We start from the raw sequence: 14,118 nt of genomic DNA on the forward strand, positions 1-14,118 counted from the left end.
CCACCAACAGCCGCGACTTCATTCCTTGCCAACGCATCTTTACCGCCTCTTCCCGATGCTGTCCCTCTCTTTTCTTCTCCCACGACGCTGCCTGTCGCCGGAGACCGCCCTACCCGATTCACTCGTCAACAAAGAGCCGCCGTACACTGCCTGTCTGACCCATCCCACCCTGTCCCGTCGCAATCGCACAACATCATAGCGCCGCCAGGGATCTTCATCGTGCTGCTGCTGCCGCCTACTGCATCTTGCCCTTCCCGGTCACCTGCGGCAACACGTGTTACCACTCTTGCTACCACCTCCTGCGCCCTGGGAGATTACACTCGCCAGCCCAAGGCCACGGCCATGATTCGCACCTCCTCCGTGACTGCTGTGCCCTGTGATTGGCCCTTTGTGTTTGCCACGGCTGCCACAACATTGGCACGTCGGCTATCACGCCGCCGCGTCTGAAAATATCGACACCTGTACCGATTGCTGCACGATTGCAAACGCTGTAGGCGCTTGCCCAATGCCTTTGGCCCAGCCTTGAGGCACGAGTCAACTGCCGTTACTAACATCCATCACCTCGTCCTTCAACTTTTGAGTGTGGCACTGCCAAGCACCCCATGGAAGGACAGGAGAGAAAAAATGCATTGTGATTTTAGACATGCCCGTGCCAGCTGGTCGACTCGGACGGCCGTCTTGGTTCGCCGGGATCCACTCGGTCCTCTCGGTGTAGTGTGGGTCATCGGGGATAGGTCCGGCCCGGAGTCGGACATCCCTCGCTGTTCGCGTAGTTCGAACGGCGAAATAAGTTCCGCGCCTTGGTTCCTCAGTTGCTTGACGAATGGGCTCACTTTCTATGACTTTCCAATTGCACCAATCTGGGTCGATTCCCCAACTGCTCGGCGACAGTAATAGATTCATCTGCCAAATAACCGTCAAGCGCAACATCCAGACGCATGCCTGATACTCGCTCAAGGAGTTTATTGCAAGCATCATCAGACGCTGGTCGTCTTTGTAGATTTTTGCTGTCTGTTTAAGCAGCCAGAAACAGAAACAGCTTGGTTACAAAAGCGAGGGCAAAAGAGTGCGTCAAAAAACCCACACGCCTCCGCGTATGTAAGCCAGAATGATACGAATCTCCAGAGAGCGTATGTCGTGATCTATTCATTATGTGATTGCTCGCCGAGCTTTTAAATGTTATATCAATAATTTCTAACATCTATTGGCCTTCGTGGAGGTAGTCCGCTGTCGCCGTTGGTTTCGTATTCAGTTGCTAGCTAAACCTGCAGAGTCAAGTCCGAATTCATCACTTCGTTTGATTTTTCTAGCTTCTGCCCCTCTGATTTTCTACGTGCTCAGTATCATTAGCGAGGTTTTCTCCTGGGTAAATCATCTAATTGTAAGGAGGCCCACATCTTTCGCGCTTACATACAATGTGTTGCCAGAACTGAAAGTGATTTTGTTAGGTTGACTAAGATATCCTGCAATAAACTAGATGCTTTTTTAGATACCTCTTTATTAGAATAAAGAAAACGTCACTCATGTACTTAGCTTGATTTGATGTCGAGAGGTACACCGGTCAAAGCGCCAGTTATCACCGCAAGAAATGCTTGGCATATCACTAACAGCATTCCGTGATTCGAAGTATAGAAGAACACTAATATTTCCCCTGGAAACTGCTCTGTTTCTTTTACTGACACCCTCAATCAGAAGGAGTTGTGTAGACATCATATTCAAGTCGAGCGTCGTTTTCGAGTGCCAAATTCAAGCGCAGCAGTAAACCAGAGGTTGACGCTATTGTTCCTCCATAATTTACATATTCCTGGTTCTTAATTGGGAGGTACATGTCCAATACGTCCACGACAGCCAACAGTCTTACCAACGTGGCCGATAACCTAGAGATGGCCATGACCAAGCAGATAGTGATAGCGCCCTTCCTTAGAGGACATGCAGCGATCTAAAGCAAAGAGGAATTAAGCTTTCTGGAAGAAGAGGATATTTCTCCTAGCTGCAAAGCATAGTTACAGTCTCTTTGCCAAGTGACTGTGTCAAAGCCACGTCATTCTACCTATTCCACCCAAGTTTCTCTGTATCTAAAGTGCCTGACTGACATCAACAGCATGTGGGAATCTCAGAACCGTAGACAGCTTTTCGGTATCAGTCTCAACCCTTAACTCCTCGAGGCAACATCCTAACGGAGCAAGCAAACTCCTCTGACAGAAATTGAACTGTCATCATAGGTGGAGCATCACTATCAATCAACAGAATCGAAGCTGCGTGCACCCCAGCTCGCTCGTCTGTTGCAGCACTTCTCGTGGTCACTAAGACTGACACCAGAGGACCTCAGTGATCACCAGCTCGAAATAGATTCATTGTCAACATGCTTCCTCGGGTTCAGTCAGGAAGCTGACACCCCGTAATTGGTGCGGATTACGGCCTGCACGGATGGCATCTGGATAACAATTGCTTCGTACACCTCCTCAGATGGCTCGATAAGACAACAGCTATGGATGGATATAGCATGCATGATCTTGAGTTCAACCTGATTATGGTTAAGAAAACAAGAACATATCCACAGTCTCGTCTGCTTGGACGGGTTTACCCCAACAATTTGTCTACAATTGAGCTGACGCTGAAAGGAACTAATCACTCAAGTGCTAGAACTGGTGGATTTCAATCCATAAAACCATGAGTTCATCATGATTCAGCGAAGATTGTCAGCTTGCTGTTCTCTATAAGTTCTACCATCATCATGACCAAAACGAATTGGGAGCTCATGTGTACTGCTAGACGTCGAGACAGTTGCCAAGCTTTCCTCAAAGATTATAAACAGAAAATCCATTCGCTATGCATTATGCAGCACATATCAATTGTGGTAGGTCGCATTCGGGCTGCATGTGTCGCCTTCGACTACTGTCGACTATCGGCAGAAGAGGGGCTTCCCGCCATGGTGCATGCGGGTGGCAAGAGAGAGAGAGAGAGAGGGGGGTCCCGAGGAAACACCAGATGTGGGCTTTGCGGGACAAGAGCGGGACGGATCGCGGGGAGGATTGAACATCTGGGAGCTTTCCAACGCAAAACCGAGTGCAAGATGGACTGGTATTCTCCATTTTTTGACGCTGAATCAACCGAAACTGTCTCAGTCGCATATGCTGAGCATTGGAGGCGAGGCCAATCGCCGTTTGTCACTTTAACCAAACTACCTTGGCACCGGCATGCCTTCCCCTCAATTCATCGTCATGAGACGCATGCGTACACCAAAACGTCTTGCGTACAACGCCAACAGGTATCTTGTTCGTCGACAGACTCGACTGATTTGGAAGCACGTCGAGTAGTTGCCGAGGCACCGGAGTCAAGCCGTCTTGACAGTCCAATGAGAATCCCTCCGCCGTCACTTATACGTCCATGGTGGGGGACATTCGTATTGCGTGTGCAAGTTTGTTATAATCTTGGATAACCTTTTCCTCGTGTGACTGGTATCGAGATCTGAGATATATGTCTGAGGAACAGGCCCTCGCGAGCACGAAATGCTACCCCGCTCCCAGACTCACATCTCCCGTGACTTCACTGCCGTATCAACAGCATCTTGCTCGCCAAAATCGTAGTCTCAAGCAGATTTGTGGCATCATGAATCCAGACGCAGAAAAGGTCAGCTACAGCCTCTTCTCCTGTATCGGAACCGGTTTCGCGGCCATTGCCCTCGGGGCACAGCTCAAACGGTGGTATGGAATCGAGGACATCCAGTTCTTTGAGCGTCACAGCTCGCTCGGCGGGACATGGTTCATAAACAAGTATCCAGGTATGAATACACTCCCACGGTGGCTGACTTCGTTTGACTGACACTCATAGGCTGCGCCTGTGACGTTCCGAGCGCGCTGTACAGCATCTCCTTCGCGCCGAACCCCGACTGGACCAAGGTCATGCCCTCTCACTCTGAGCTCTGGGAGTACCTCGACAAGGTGGCCCGCGACTAAGACCTCGTGAGGAAGATGGCCTTCGACTCGCCCGTCGAGCGCTGCGAGTGGATCGAGGACCGATCCCGCTGGCGGCTGACCATCCGCCACCGCCAGTCGGACACCACCTACTACCACGAGTCGCAGTTCCTGTTTGCCGCCACCGGCTGCCTCGTCACCCCCCGCGAGATCGACGTGCCGGGCGTGGAGACTTTCAGGGGCGAGGTCGTGCACACGGGCAAGTGGCGCCCGATCGACCTCAAAGGGAAGAAGGTCGTCATGTTTGGCAACGGGTGTACGGCTTCCCAGGTCGTGCCGGCCATCGTCCACAAGACGAAGAGCTTGACCCAGGTTGTGCGGACAAAGCACTGGATCATGCCGTCCCTCGACGCCGACGTCCCGCCGTGGGTGCGTCTGGTTCTCAAATGGGTGCCCGCCGTGGCGTGGCTCCAGCGGCTCATGATCTTCTGCGTCGCGGAAAACTCATTTCGAGGTTTCCGCATGACGGACGGGGGCAAGAAGTTCAGGGCCAGCCAGAGGAAGGTGTCGGAGGACTACATGAGGGCCGCGGCGGCGAGACTCTCGGGGAAGAGGGGGCGTACAACACCACGGCCATGAGCGGGTTTCCAAACTTTTTCTTCCTTCTCGGTGAGTCGCTTCGAGACGAAGAGGCCCAGCAAACTGATAATGACGTTAATAACAGGCCCAAACTCCGTCACGGGACACACGTCCACCGTCATGGCTCTGGAAAACTGCATCAACTACGCCTTGCGTGTTATTAAGCCTATCCTGAAAGGACGGTCGACCGCCGCGGTGATCAAGAGCGATGCCGAGCAACGCTACGTCGATGACATCCAAGACGCCCTGCAGAAGACGGTATGGAACACGGGATGCGGCGCTTGGTACACCAAGACCTCCAGGGACGGCACCAAGAGATGGAACGCGATGGGTTACCCGTACTCTCAGCCGCACTTCTGGTATCGCTGTCTCTTCCCCGTCTGGTCGGACTGGCAATACAGTGTAAGTGGTGTCCCCAGACGCGTTGGTGAGTGGCTATTTTGAAGCATGCAAAACTGACTACTCCAGGGACGAGCCGCTTATGCTTCGCAGATTCATACCAAAGGTTCTGGCGTCTGGATCACGGCGTTACTGGTTGCCATCGTAACCCTCGCCGTCCTGGGCTTTCTCGGGAGAGACTGGCTTCGTGGGATCGTGCCAGACCTGTCGGCGGCAACTCGAGGTTCTGCTGCGTTTGTGCCTAATTATCTGTGAAGAGAGCTATGGTGTCTTCATTGTTTGACAATGGATGCAGATCCTGAAAGAGGTCTCAGGCGAGTAGGTCAGCAAATAATTCAGAAGCTACCGTATGTCCAACTCGATCTACGTAGATGTTTGTCACACTGGTATTCATCTAAGTCGGCATCGGAACCATGTCAAATTGCTTGATTCCCAGATTGCCACACATCGTCGAAGTGCAGACAGGTCGGAATTGCTTGCTACTACTCTCGCGTGGTGTGTGATGCTTCTAGCTCCAATCTCGATCTCGGATGCTCACCGTGAGATGAATCCAAACCAGAATGCCGTCTCCGACCACTCACATTGTCTAGTGAATCCCAGGTGCTTCGCCGAGACATTACACGACCAACAAGAGCCATCGAAAGCAGGGCGCAAACCTCTGACGCCGGACCGAGCAGCTCAATGGGCAGGCGCCGGCTCTCTGTCCTACTGTCCATCGGAGGACATGGCATGATTTCTCACGTCGTCAGGCATTGAGAGACGGTGCTTCCAGCGCCACGTTGTGGCGTCTGTAACTAGCGGCAACATACTGAAAGGGCAGGGAACACAGACGTTGGTCCGCAACAAACAAGAATGCTCAATCACAATAGTTTGCCAGTCTTAAAGGTGAAGGCATGAAACCAGTCGGACGACATTGGAGCCTTTCAGCCAGCCTCGCCGTGTCGGGTGTAGTAGAATCGGCAATAGCCCCCGTGGGCTGACAGGTCTCTGATTTGCTAGGCGAAAAGTTTCCTAGTAGATATCACACCTGCCGTCATTGGGCAAAAGGATGCAAAGGGTGAAAGATGACGAGCAGCGCCCGACATTGGCAGGGGTGGAATTCTGGAGGCGCCGCTGAGGCGTCCGGAGTGTCTCAACCGCACGCGAAGAAAATTGGCTGATGGTGAGGCTCGAAGCAGCAGCAGTTGATGGGGCGGTCTTCATGTCGACAACACCGAAGAGAAGGATATGGGTAGCGATGGAAGGCGAGTGACGTGATGCGTCCTCTGGAGAAGATGGATTGGCCACTGAGGGATCATCGCCGATACGGACGTGGTGGTTGGCTCATCAAGCGCGCATCATTCTTCGGTTCCTCAGTTCGCCGCTCAGAGTTCGCCTGCCTGCCCGCCTGTGGACAGGATGATTAATGACGATGAGCGGCCGAGAGCTGGAGGGGGTTCAGGTGAGCCCAGACTCGTGCTGTGGCAGGCACTGGGAGGGATGGGATCGGCGACGCAAGTGGATGTGGCCAATGGGAGGCGCAAGGCAAGGGGACAGGTCGAGCTGTGATTAGGTCGTGGCTCAGCTGACGCAGCGTCTTTGGGGGCCAGCAAGCGTCGAGGTTGTGTTTCTTTCATCTTCTCCCCCCAATGTTTCCAGTTACTTTTTCCAGTTTCCAAGGCTGAAGGCGAGGTGCTTGGACTTTGGAGAGCGGAAGATGACGAATGAAAGGCGGCAGGGCGGGATACTGCTCAGCACGACGGCGGTCGCAAGGTGTCTCAATACTGTGGTTGGCTGACGATGCTGTGCCGAACTGGGAGCGCAAACCAACCCAGGGACAATAGTCCTGTTTTTATGGGCGGATGCTGCGTATGGCATGACCTCATGGCCAACCGATCGAGAGATCGGGCAACGGAAGACGGACGGAGGGCTGTCGCCTTGGTTCACAAGAATGCCCGGCACCGCGGACGCAGTAGCTGTCGAAGCATGGGGAGAAAAGGGAAGCGAAAGAGTCAGCCACAAGGACGTAAGTAAGGTACTAGACGGTAGCATCGCATCGCATCGCATCGCCTGGGAGAAGTGCCGCAAGGACAGTTCCCAGTTCAGGCGACTCGCCGGCCTCAGGGGTGACGAAAAGGGCATTAGCTCCTCAAACTTGAGAAATTGACGACCGAATGAGGACGGAACTGGCTCCGAATGATGCGTGGCGAGTTGAAGAGCCGACAAAAGCTGAGGTACGCAGTACCTGGGTATTTGAGGTGCCATCGATTGGTCGGCTACCCTGTCCCTCGGCCGTCTCTTCTTCTCGGTACCTTGTCTTTGGCTGGGCGATTTGTTTGGAGTGCGGGCTTGGTTGCTTAGGTTGACAACACGCGCGAGGCAACAGGCGGAGGTTTGCAACGCATGCCGCGGGAATCTCAACGTCCGGCGTGGATCGACAGGCCCAGCCATGTGTGACTTGGTGAGGATTGGCCCGGGCAAGAGGGACGGACGGGATGCCGGCGGGCTTCACGTGTGGGCGCGCGTTTACCGCAGGCGATGCTGGAGTGTTAATTGAGTTGCGGGTGGGCGAAGCTTGGGCTCGTAGTTCGCTCCATGCGTCGTGGGATGGCCGACTCGAAGAGATGAAAGAGATGCGGCGATGACTTCCTGGTAGGTAGACAGACGAGGGGCGTTCGTACAGGTACTCAGTCGATACCTGCTGCACGCCGTACAGAAGGTTCAATCTGATCTGAGCTGGATGTCGATGCCTCTGGTCGCAGACAGCCATTGTGCAATAAGGCAGGGAAGGGCGAGGCGGGGAAGTGGGAAGTGAGGCACAGCAAACAAGGCTCGGGAGCAAGCAGAGAGGGCGTTCGAGGCTGATTACCACCCAAGCCAAGGTGCCTTGGGTCCGCTGTTCGTGTTAACTGCCCGGGCATACTTTGTGAGTTATTGTTGTCCAGTGGCTGTGGCTGGGTATTGTTTAGTGTTGTGGTTCCATTGCCAGAGACTATCCTATCCGTCCGTATCGCATGACTGAAGCAAGCAGAAGCAACGAGTTGTCTCTCAACAGTTGATAGCTAGATCTTCGTAGCTTTTCTACCTAGGTAGCTAAGCATTACAGGCGTATTCGTACGGCGAATGGGGTTGAGCCGTGGGTGGTGATCATCAACGCAGCGCAGCGTCTTTGGGGTGCAATTTGAGGTGGGAAAAAAGACCTCGCATGCTGGGGATGGCATTTGCGCCGCGGATCTTGCGTAAAGGTAAGGTAAGGTAAGTTGCCTGCCTGTACCTGGCGGGACCGGGACTGCTGAGTGTGAGTGACCTCGGCTTCCTCAGCTGGGAGACGGGCGGGCGGTACGTGTGGGCAGTACAGAGTACCTCACCAACCTACCTACCCTTACCTTACCTCACAACCATGTGCACAATGGATGCAAAGCCACGTCGGTTTACGAGGTGTGAGGATGGAACCTTGGCGCGCAACAGTCACCTCAGCATTCGGTTCAGGACGGGAAGGGTGAGGTGGAAGGGCAGGGCAGGTTCACGGTGCATTCAGGCCGGAGCGGGTGGGACGGGGTGAGGTGGAGATGGAGACGGAAACAGTGTCCCAAGAAAGCAGCAGCGTCCAGCACCAGCACCAGCACCAGCATCACCTAGCACCGGTGCAGCACAGGTCTGCGAGAGGCTGGGGCTCTGGCTTTGCACAGCCACCGCGGGGGCCATCAAGCCCTGTTTAGCCCCCCCTCCTCGGGCCCCCTCAGGCTCCATTTCCTCAGGGAAGCAACACTTGAATTTCCAGACCAAGAAACCCGTGTCATATTCCAGTTTTTTTTTTCAGTTTTTTTTTCGTTGTTGTCCCCCTCTTCCTTTATCCTCTGCCTCTCAAGGTGCTGCCCGGGTGTCGAGGCGAGACGGATTCCACAGCTGTGGCGTCGCAGGCTGGAACTCGCGAGAGAACCTAAAAGTGCATCGTGGCGCAACCTGGAGGAAATGCGGCGGACGAGTGTGTAAGCCCGTACTCCGTGCTCCGTATTTCGCAACCCATCCATCCGCCTGGCCGACTTGCGCCCGCGTTGTTTACATACCTATCCCTCCATGAGCTGCCTACCAGACCTAGGTAAGGTACCTACGGAGATAGTTGTCGCCGTAGGAAGCCTGCCTGCCTACCTGCCTACCTACCCTCCCTACCAAAGGCATAGGTCTGACCAAGTACGTTAGCCTTTCCGGCGCTGTCAGGTACGGCAGGGCATGGCAAGGTAGGTAGGTACCCAGCGTCGCCCATCGCGTGTGGAGGGAGGTACCTGGCTGCTGGGCCTGGTGCTGGGCTGCTGGGCAGCTTGGGTTCCCGGCGGCGGGAATACTGGGCCGAATGGCGGGTTGTGTTCACACTCTCAGCAGCTCCCACCCCCGTTCAATCGCCAGCTGCTGCGGCCCTCTGTTGCTCCACCCGTCCGTCATCGTCCACCACCCACCGGGCTCACACTACCTATACCTTGCAGGTACCTGGCTTACCTAAGGCACGTAGCCACACTGTGCTCTTGTCCCCGGTACATTCCCCCCCCTCCGCCGTCAAAGCCGGAGCTGTCTTACGCAGCCCACCTACGTATGTACCTCCTCCATGGAACCTCAGCGAAAAGTGACCCGCCCTCCTCTGCTGTGGCCGAGGGCCTGTGGCTGTTCGCGGGCACCATCGCACCGCATCAGAGGTCAGCTCCTGGCCAGGCAAAAGTCCATGTACCTGCCACACCTGCCTCCCTCCTCCAGGTACCTAGGTATGCCTACCTATCTTACCTACCTCCCTCACCTACCTAGGGTACCCGGGGACACCACACACACACACACGCACACTCTCACTTTCGGCCCTCTGCCTCACCTCTGCTCCCCGTCCAGTCTCTCTCTCTCTTGTGTTGCTGATGCTTGCTGCTGCTCTGCTGCTCTGCTGCACCCGCCGCGCCGCCGCCGCCGACGCCCTCCACCCCATTCCCTTTTCCTCCAGCTCCTGCCACACCTCGAATTCAGTCTTCTTCTTCCCTCCCTTCCTCAACATCACATTCGCCTCCTCAGCCTTTTTGTCGTCACTGCACCCACGGGAATACACGCGCATCCGGGGGTTTCCCAAAAACTTATTCCATCCACGACCTTGCTGCACCAGCCTCACAACTTCAATCCACCTGCTGCTCCCGCCACATTCCACCGTGACTCGTCCGCCCGTCCCGTCATATTCGGGGTCCTGAACCCGTCTAGAAGCAAAACACATCCGCCACACGTGGCTGAACAACCCGAAGCTCCCATGAATCCTCGTTGACCATCAACAACAAACCACCACCACCTCGCGATACGCCCTCCCGAATCTCCTTTCCAACACTCAATTAGCCTGTTTGATGATTGAGCCCGCCCATGGCCTCGGATAACGGTCCCATCGCGACCGAAGCCCCTCTTCTGGCTGCGTCCGCTCCTGTCGCATCGGACGCATTCGCGCTCGGAGGAGATCTCGCTCGCTCAAAGTCTCTCAAGAGAGCTCGCGAGACCACCCCGACCTCCCCTACGTCTGCTGCCGTCGACCCCGTCGCCGATCCCGCCGCTGCCGCTCCTGTCATCGCGCCCTTCGACTTTCCCTCGCCCACCAAATCCGCCCGCTTTGCCCTGGCTTCCTCACGCCGCTCCCCGACGCCCTTGACAGCTGCCGCCGCCCTCGAAGCTCTCGACGAAGAGCGAAGACGGGAACAGCGCCTGAACCCTCCCGGCTCCAGCGACAACCCGGGCCACTCGGTCCTCTCTGTTCTCGCCGGCAGTGTCGCCGCCATGAGTCGTCCGGACGACGCGCCCCAGGCGCCCACAGCTTCCATGGAGGCCTCTACCAAGGAACCCCAACCCGTCTCGATACCGCAGCCCAACAATGCGCCCGCAGAGAACGCGGAGATCAGCCCGCAGAGCGCAACGAGTGTCGCGAGCATAGCTGGCGCGCTGGTGACGGCCAGCCCGGGTCCCATGGAGGTCGACCACAAGACCAACGAGCAGCCCCAACAGCAGCAGCAGTCTCAGCCTCGGCTGCAGGCTACCCCCCAACCGCCGCACCCGGCCACTGCCCAAGAAGACAAGACCACCCCCGGATCGCTATCCTACCCCGGGTCGCTTCAAGCCGCGGCCATGATGCCCGCACCGCCGGCGCGCGGCATGAGCTTTCCCATGCCGTCGCCCGGTCACGAATCCCCTACTCAGTCTTCCGGCAAGAAGCACAAATGCCCTTTCTGCGACACCGAGTTCACGCGCCACCATAACCTGAAGAGCCATCTACTCACCCACAGTCAGGAAAAGCCGTACATTTGCCAAGAATGCTCGATGCGCTTCCGCCGTCTTCACGATTTGAAGCGCCACAGCAAACTCCACACCGGCGAAAAGCCCCATGTGTGCCCCAAGTGCGATCGCAAGTTCGCTCGCGGCGATGCGCTGGCCAGGCACAGCAAAGGCGCAGGCGGATGCGCCGGCCGCCGCTCAAGTATGGGCAGCTTCGCCGAGACGGACGACATGGACGGGCCGAGCATGGCCGATGGTGACGACTCAATGGCCGGCGTGGTCTACGGAAACGAGGAAGACATGACGGAGGAAGAAAGACGCCTGAGCTTGCCCAGCATCAAGGCTCAGCACGTAGCAGGACAGGGCAATATGGAAGGGTATGCCCCTCACTCCCGGACATATCCCCCGGCAGGCCCACGGCCCGGAACGACCGGCGGACTGTATCCGCCGAACGTCGACCGCGGCGCATCAAGTACCAACACATCCCCAAGCATGCCGAACAGTATTGCCGGAGGCCACACGCCGAACACGAGCGTGTCTTCCATGCCCGTAAGTGGTGGTTCCATCTACTCGCAAAGTGGCATGACAGAGAGTCCAAAGCCTTTGAGCCCTGGAACTGCACATGACACGGCCAACATTGCGAGGCAGCGATCTCCAAGTCTCACACAGCAATTCCAGCAGCAACAATTCGGCCGCAGGCCCTCGGAGAGAAACACCTCCCCAGGTTCGTACTCCTCGACACCCTCCACTCTGCTGACTCTCAATGTGTGTACTGACTGGCTTCAAAGTGTTTGCTGCTCCGGCTGGGGCCCACCCCCGCGGCGCTGGAAGCGGGACCGAAAACGGCAACAACATGTTCGCCACGGATCCCGGCCTCTGGGCGTACGTGCAGAACCTGGAGGAGAAAGTCAAACAATTGTCGGATAAGATCACGGCATTCGAAAAGGCGGACACCGCCAAGCAGGCACAGATTGGGCTGCTCACGAGCGAGGTCACTGGCTTGAAGAAGCAGCTGGAGGCTCGTGAGGCCGAAACGACCGAGGTCAAGGCGTAATCCAGACACAAGCAAGTGGCTCCCACACGCCATTCACTACAACCTATCACCGATGTAACAACGACGACATGTTATTGGCGGGAGAGGATCAGAAGAAGCCTCACCTGGCGGCTGGAGGATAAATTGGCGTTTTTCACTCATTGTCGGCGTCTCGATTTCTCATCTCTCTTTTTTACTCCCGTTACTTCTGCCTCTCTGACCCATATTATTTGCGGGACAACCTGTCCGGGGTGGGAGGCGTTTTTATTTTCCTGGGGCACTGGCAGAAGTGCAACGGCGGACCTCGACACGAAAAGTTTTTGGTTTCCCCTCGGCCGCATCTCGCAGTCAGGCATGTCGCGGAAGTATGCCTGGCGCTCACCGCGGTAATTCCAATTCCGGTTCTGGTCGTTTCTCTGGAGGCAAATCGGCGGTAGGGGTTTCCCCCTCATGTATTATAGCGTTCATTGCAGAGTTTAGGCCACATGGTCAGTCCTCCCCGAAAAGGAGGCAAATAGTGCAATTTACATGCCGGGTAGATAAACATGTTTAAGCAGTCTGCAAGTGCCCACCCTCGTATGATGCGATTCGTGTACACCCCGTCAGGCCCAGCTTAGACGGTGACTCGAGGAGTTTCTTGCCAAGACGATGATCTCGATAGGATGACGCCTGTTCACCTTTCGGCAGCACCTCCTGTCGCCACGTGTGACTGAAGGCGCGTTCTGTAGTCTCTTCGTTCTACATGTTTCTTCATGCCCCCCTTTTCTAGTAGATGGCCGCGTCCTCGTTGTTTGCCATTGGGTTGTCATGTCAAAGATCACTGCACAACTAGACGACGATGATCATGTAGTACCATGTCGTTTTATTGGGTGGAATCAATCTATCGACTTGTAAGATCTGACTGACTCTAGAGGCCGGGACATCCAGACCAAAGACTCGACAGTAGCGTGTGTGTATCACCTACCTCGTCGACTTTGCATCTGTCCTTCAAATCCATGCGGAGTTATTTCTCCTTTTTGGTTTCGAGATCGGGTTCCCTAGATTGAAGCGCAGATGGCTCAATAGAGAGACGTTTAGCAGTAGATTGCAGTAAGAACGGCCAGCCCAAGGTTTTCCGTCCGTCTACCGGGCAGCTTGCGTTGCGAGAAGAAATATCTAAAGTACACTGAGGCCGACACACGTGATATTAAGCCGAGTGAGTTGCCATTAGGTGAACAACTTTGGATCTGTATGGAACTTCCGTGCAGTTTACGTCAAGTTCATGTGGCTACTACTTCAGCAAAAGGCTCTCGGCCGTTGCCACGGTGCCAAGGAGTTTATCACAGGCTGTACGGATACGACGGTATGACAATGAAATTCTCAGTCGGGAAAGGAGTGGCTCCAAGATTACCGTAGAGCTAAAGTCAAGGCCATCACTCAGAGACGCATATTCGGAACCATGCAGCCGGGACACGATGTCCGATGCGGACGAGTGCGTCAAGGATGATATCCAACACTTGAACGCCACCAGATGATTGAACTTTGAAAAGCAGCCGGGAGAGTGGTCGTTCAGAGATAGACCACGATACACGAAAACTCTAGACCCGAACCACCCTCCAGGCGCCGTGGAACCACATAGTTCACGGTGTAGCGCAAAGAACTCGACACACCAGTTCTAGCCCGTGATCCAGTCCTGAGCTTCCGGCTCAATATTGGTTAGCGACGGGGGTGACTGCTAGGCCTCACCAACTATCGACTTGGCAGGGTCCTTCAACAGGCAAACGCCATGGAGAATCTGCCACCGGCGCGGGCGTTGGTTCTCAAAAGGCACAGGCCCGCAAAGGTGCTGTCCCTTCGGGCCCGATGTGCCATGCCGAGGAATCGTGAAATTCATCGTGG

The 14,118-nt window shown here is 55.4% G+C and overlaps 2 protein-coding genes across 2 annotated transcripts; both read left to right on the top strand.

Moving 5' to 3' along the window:
• Positions 1-3,609: 3,609 nt before the first annotated feature.
• Positions 3,610-5,207, top strand: CGCA056_v001096 (Baeyer-Villiger monooxygenase; the record flags this gene model as incomplete). Its single annotated transcript, XM_037316357.1, has 5 exons — positions 3,610-3,781; positions 3,832-3,941; positions 3,972-4,533; positions 4,639-4,955; positions 5,022-5,207. 5 exons carry the CDS (start codon positions 3,610-3,612, stop codon positions 5,205-5,207), a joined length of 1,347 nt encoding a protein of 448 aa, XP_037184715.1.
• Positions 5,208-10,310: 5,103 nt separating this feature from the next.
• Positions 10,311-12,261, top strand: CRZ1 (Transcriptional regulator CRZ1; the record flags this gene model as incomplete). The annotated part of the gene is made up of 2 exons (XM_037316358.1): positions 10,311-11,931; positions 11,996-12,261. 2 exons carry the CDS (start codon positions 10,311-10,313, stop codon positions 12,259-12,261), a joined length of 1,887 nt encoding a protein of 628 aa, XP_037184714.1.
• Positions 12,262-14,118: the final 1,857 nt, after the last annotated feature.

This window comes from Colletotrichum aenigma, assembly GCF_013390185.1.
Source record: "Colletotrichum aenigma strain Cg56 chromosome Unknown KSG_Cg56_contig01, whole genome shotgun sequence".
Classification (NCBI taxonomy): Eukaryota; Fungi; Ascomycota; class Sordariomycetes; order Glomerellales; family Glomerellaceae; genus Colletotrichum; species Colletotrichum aenigma.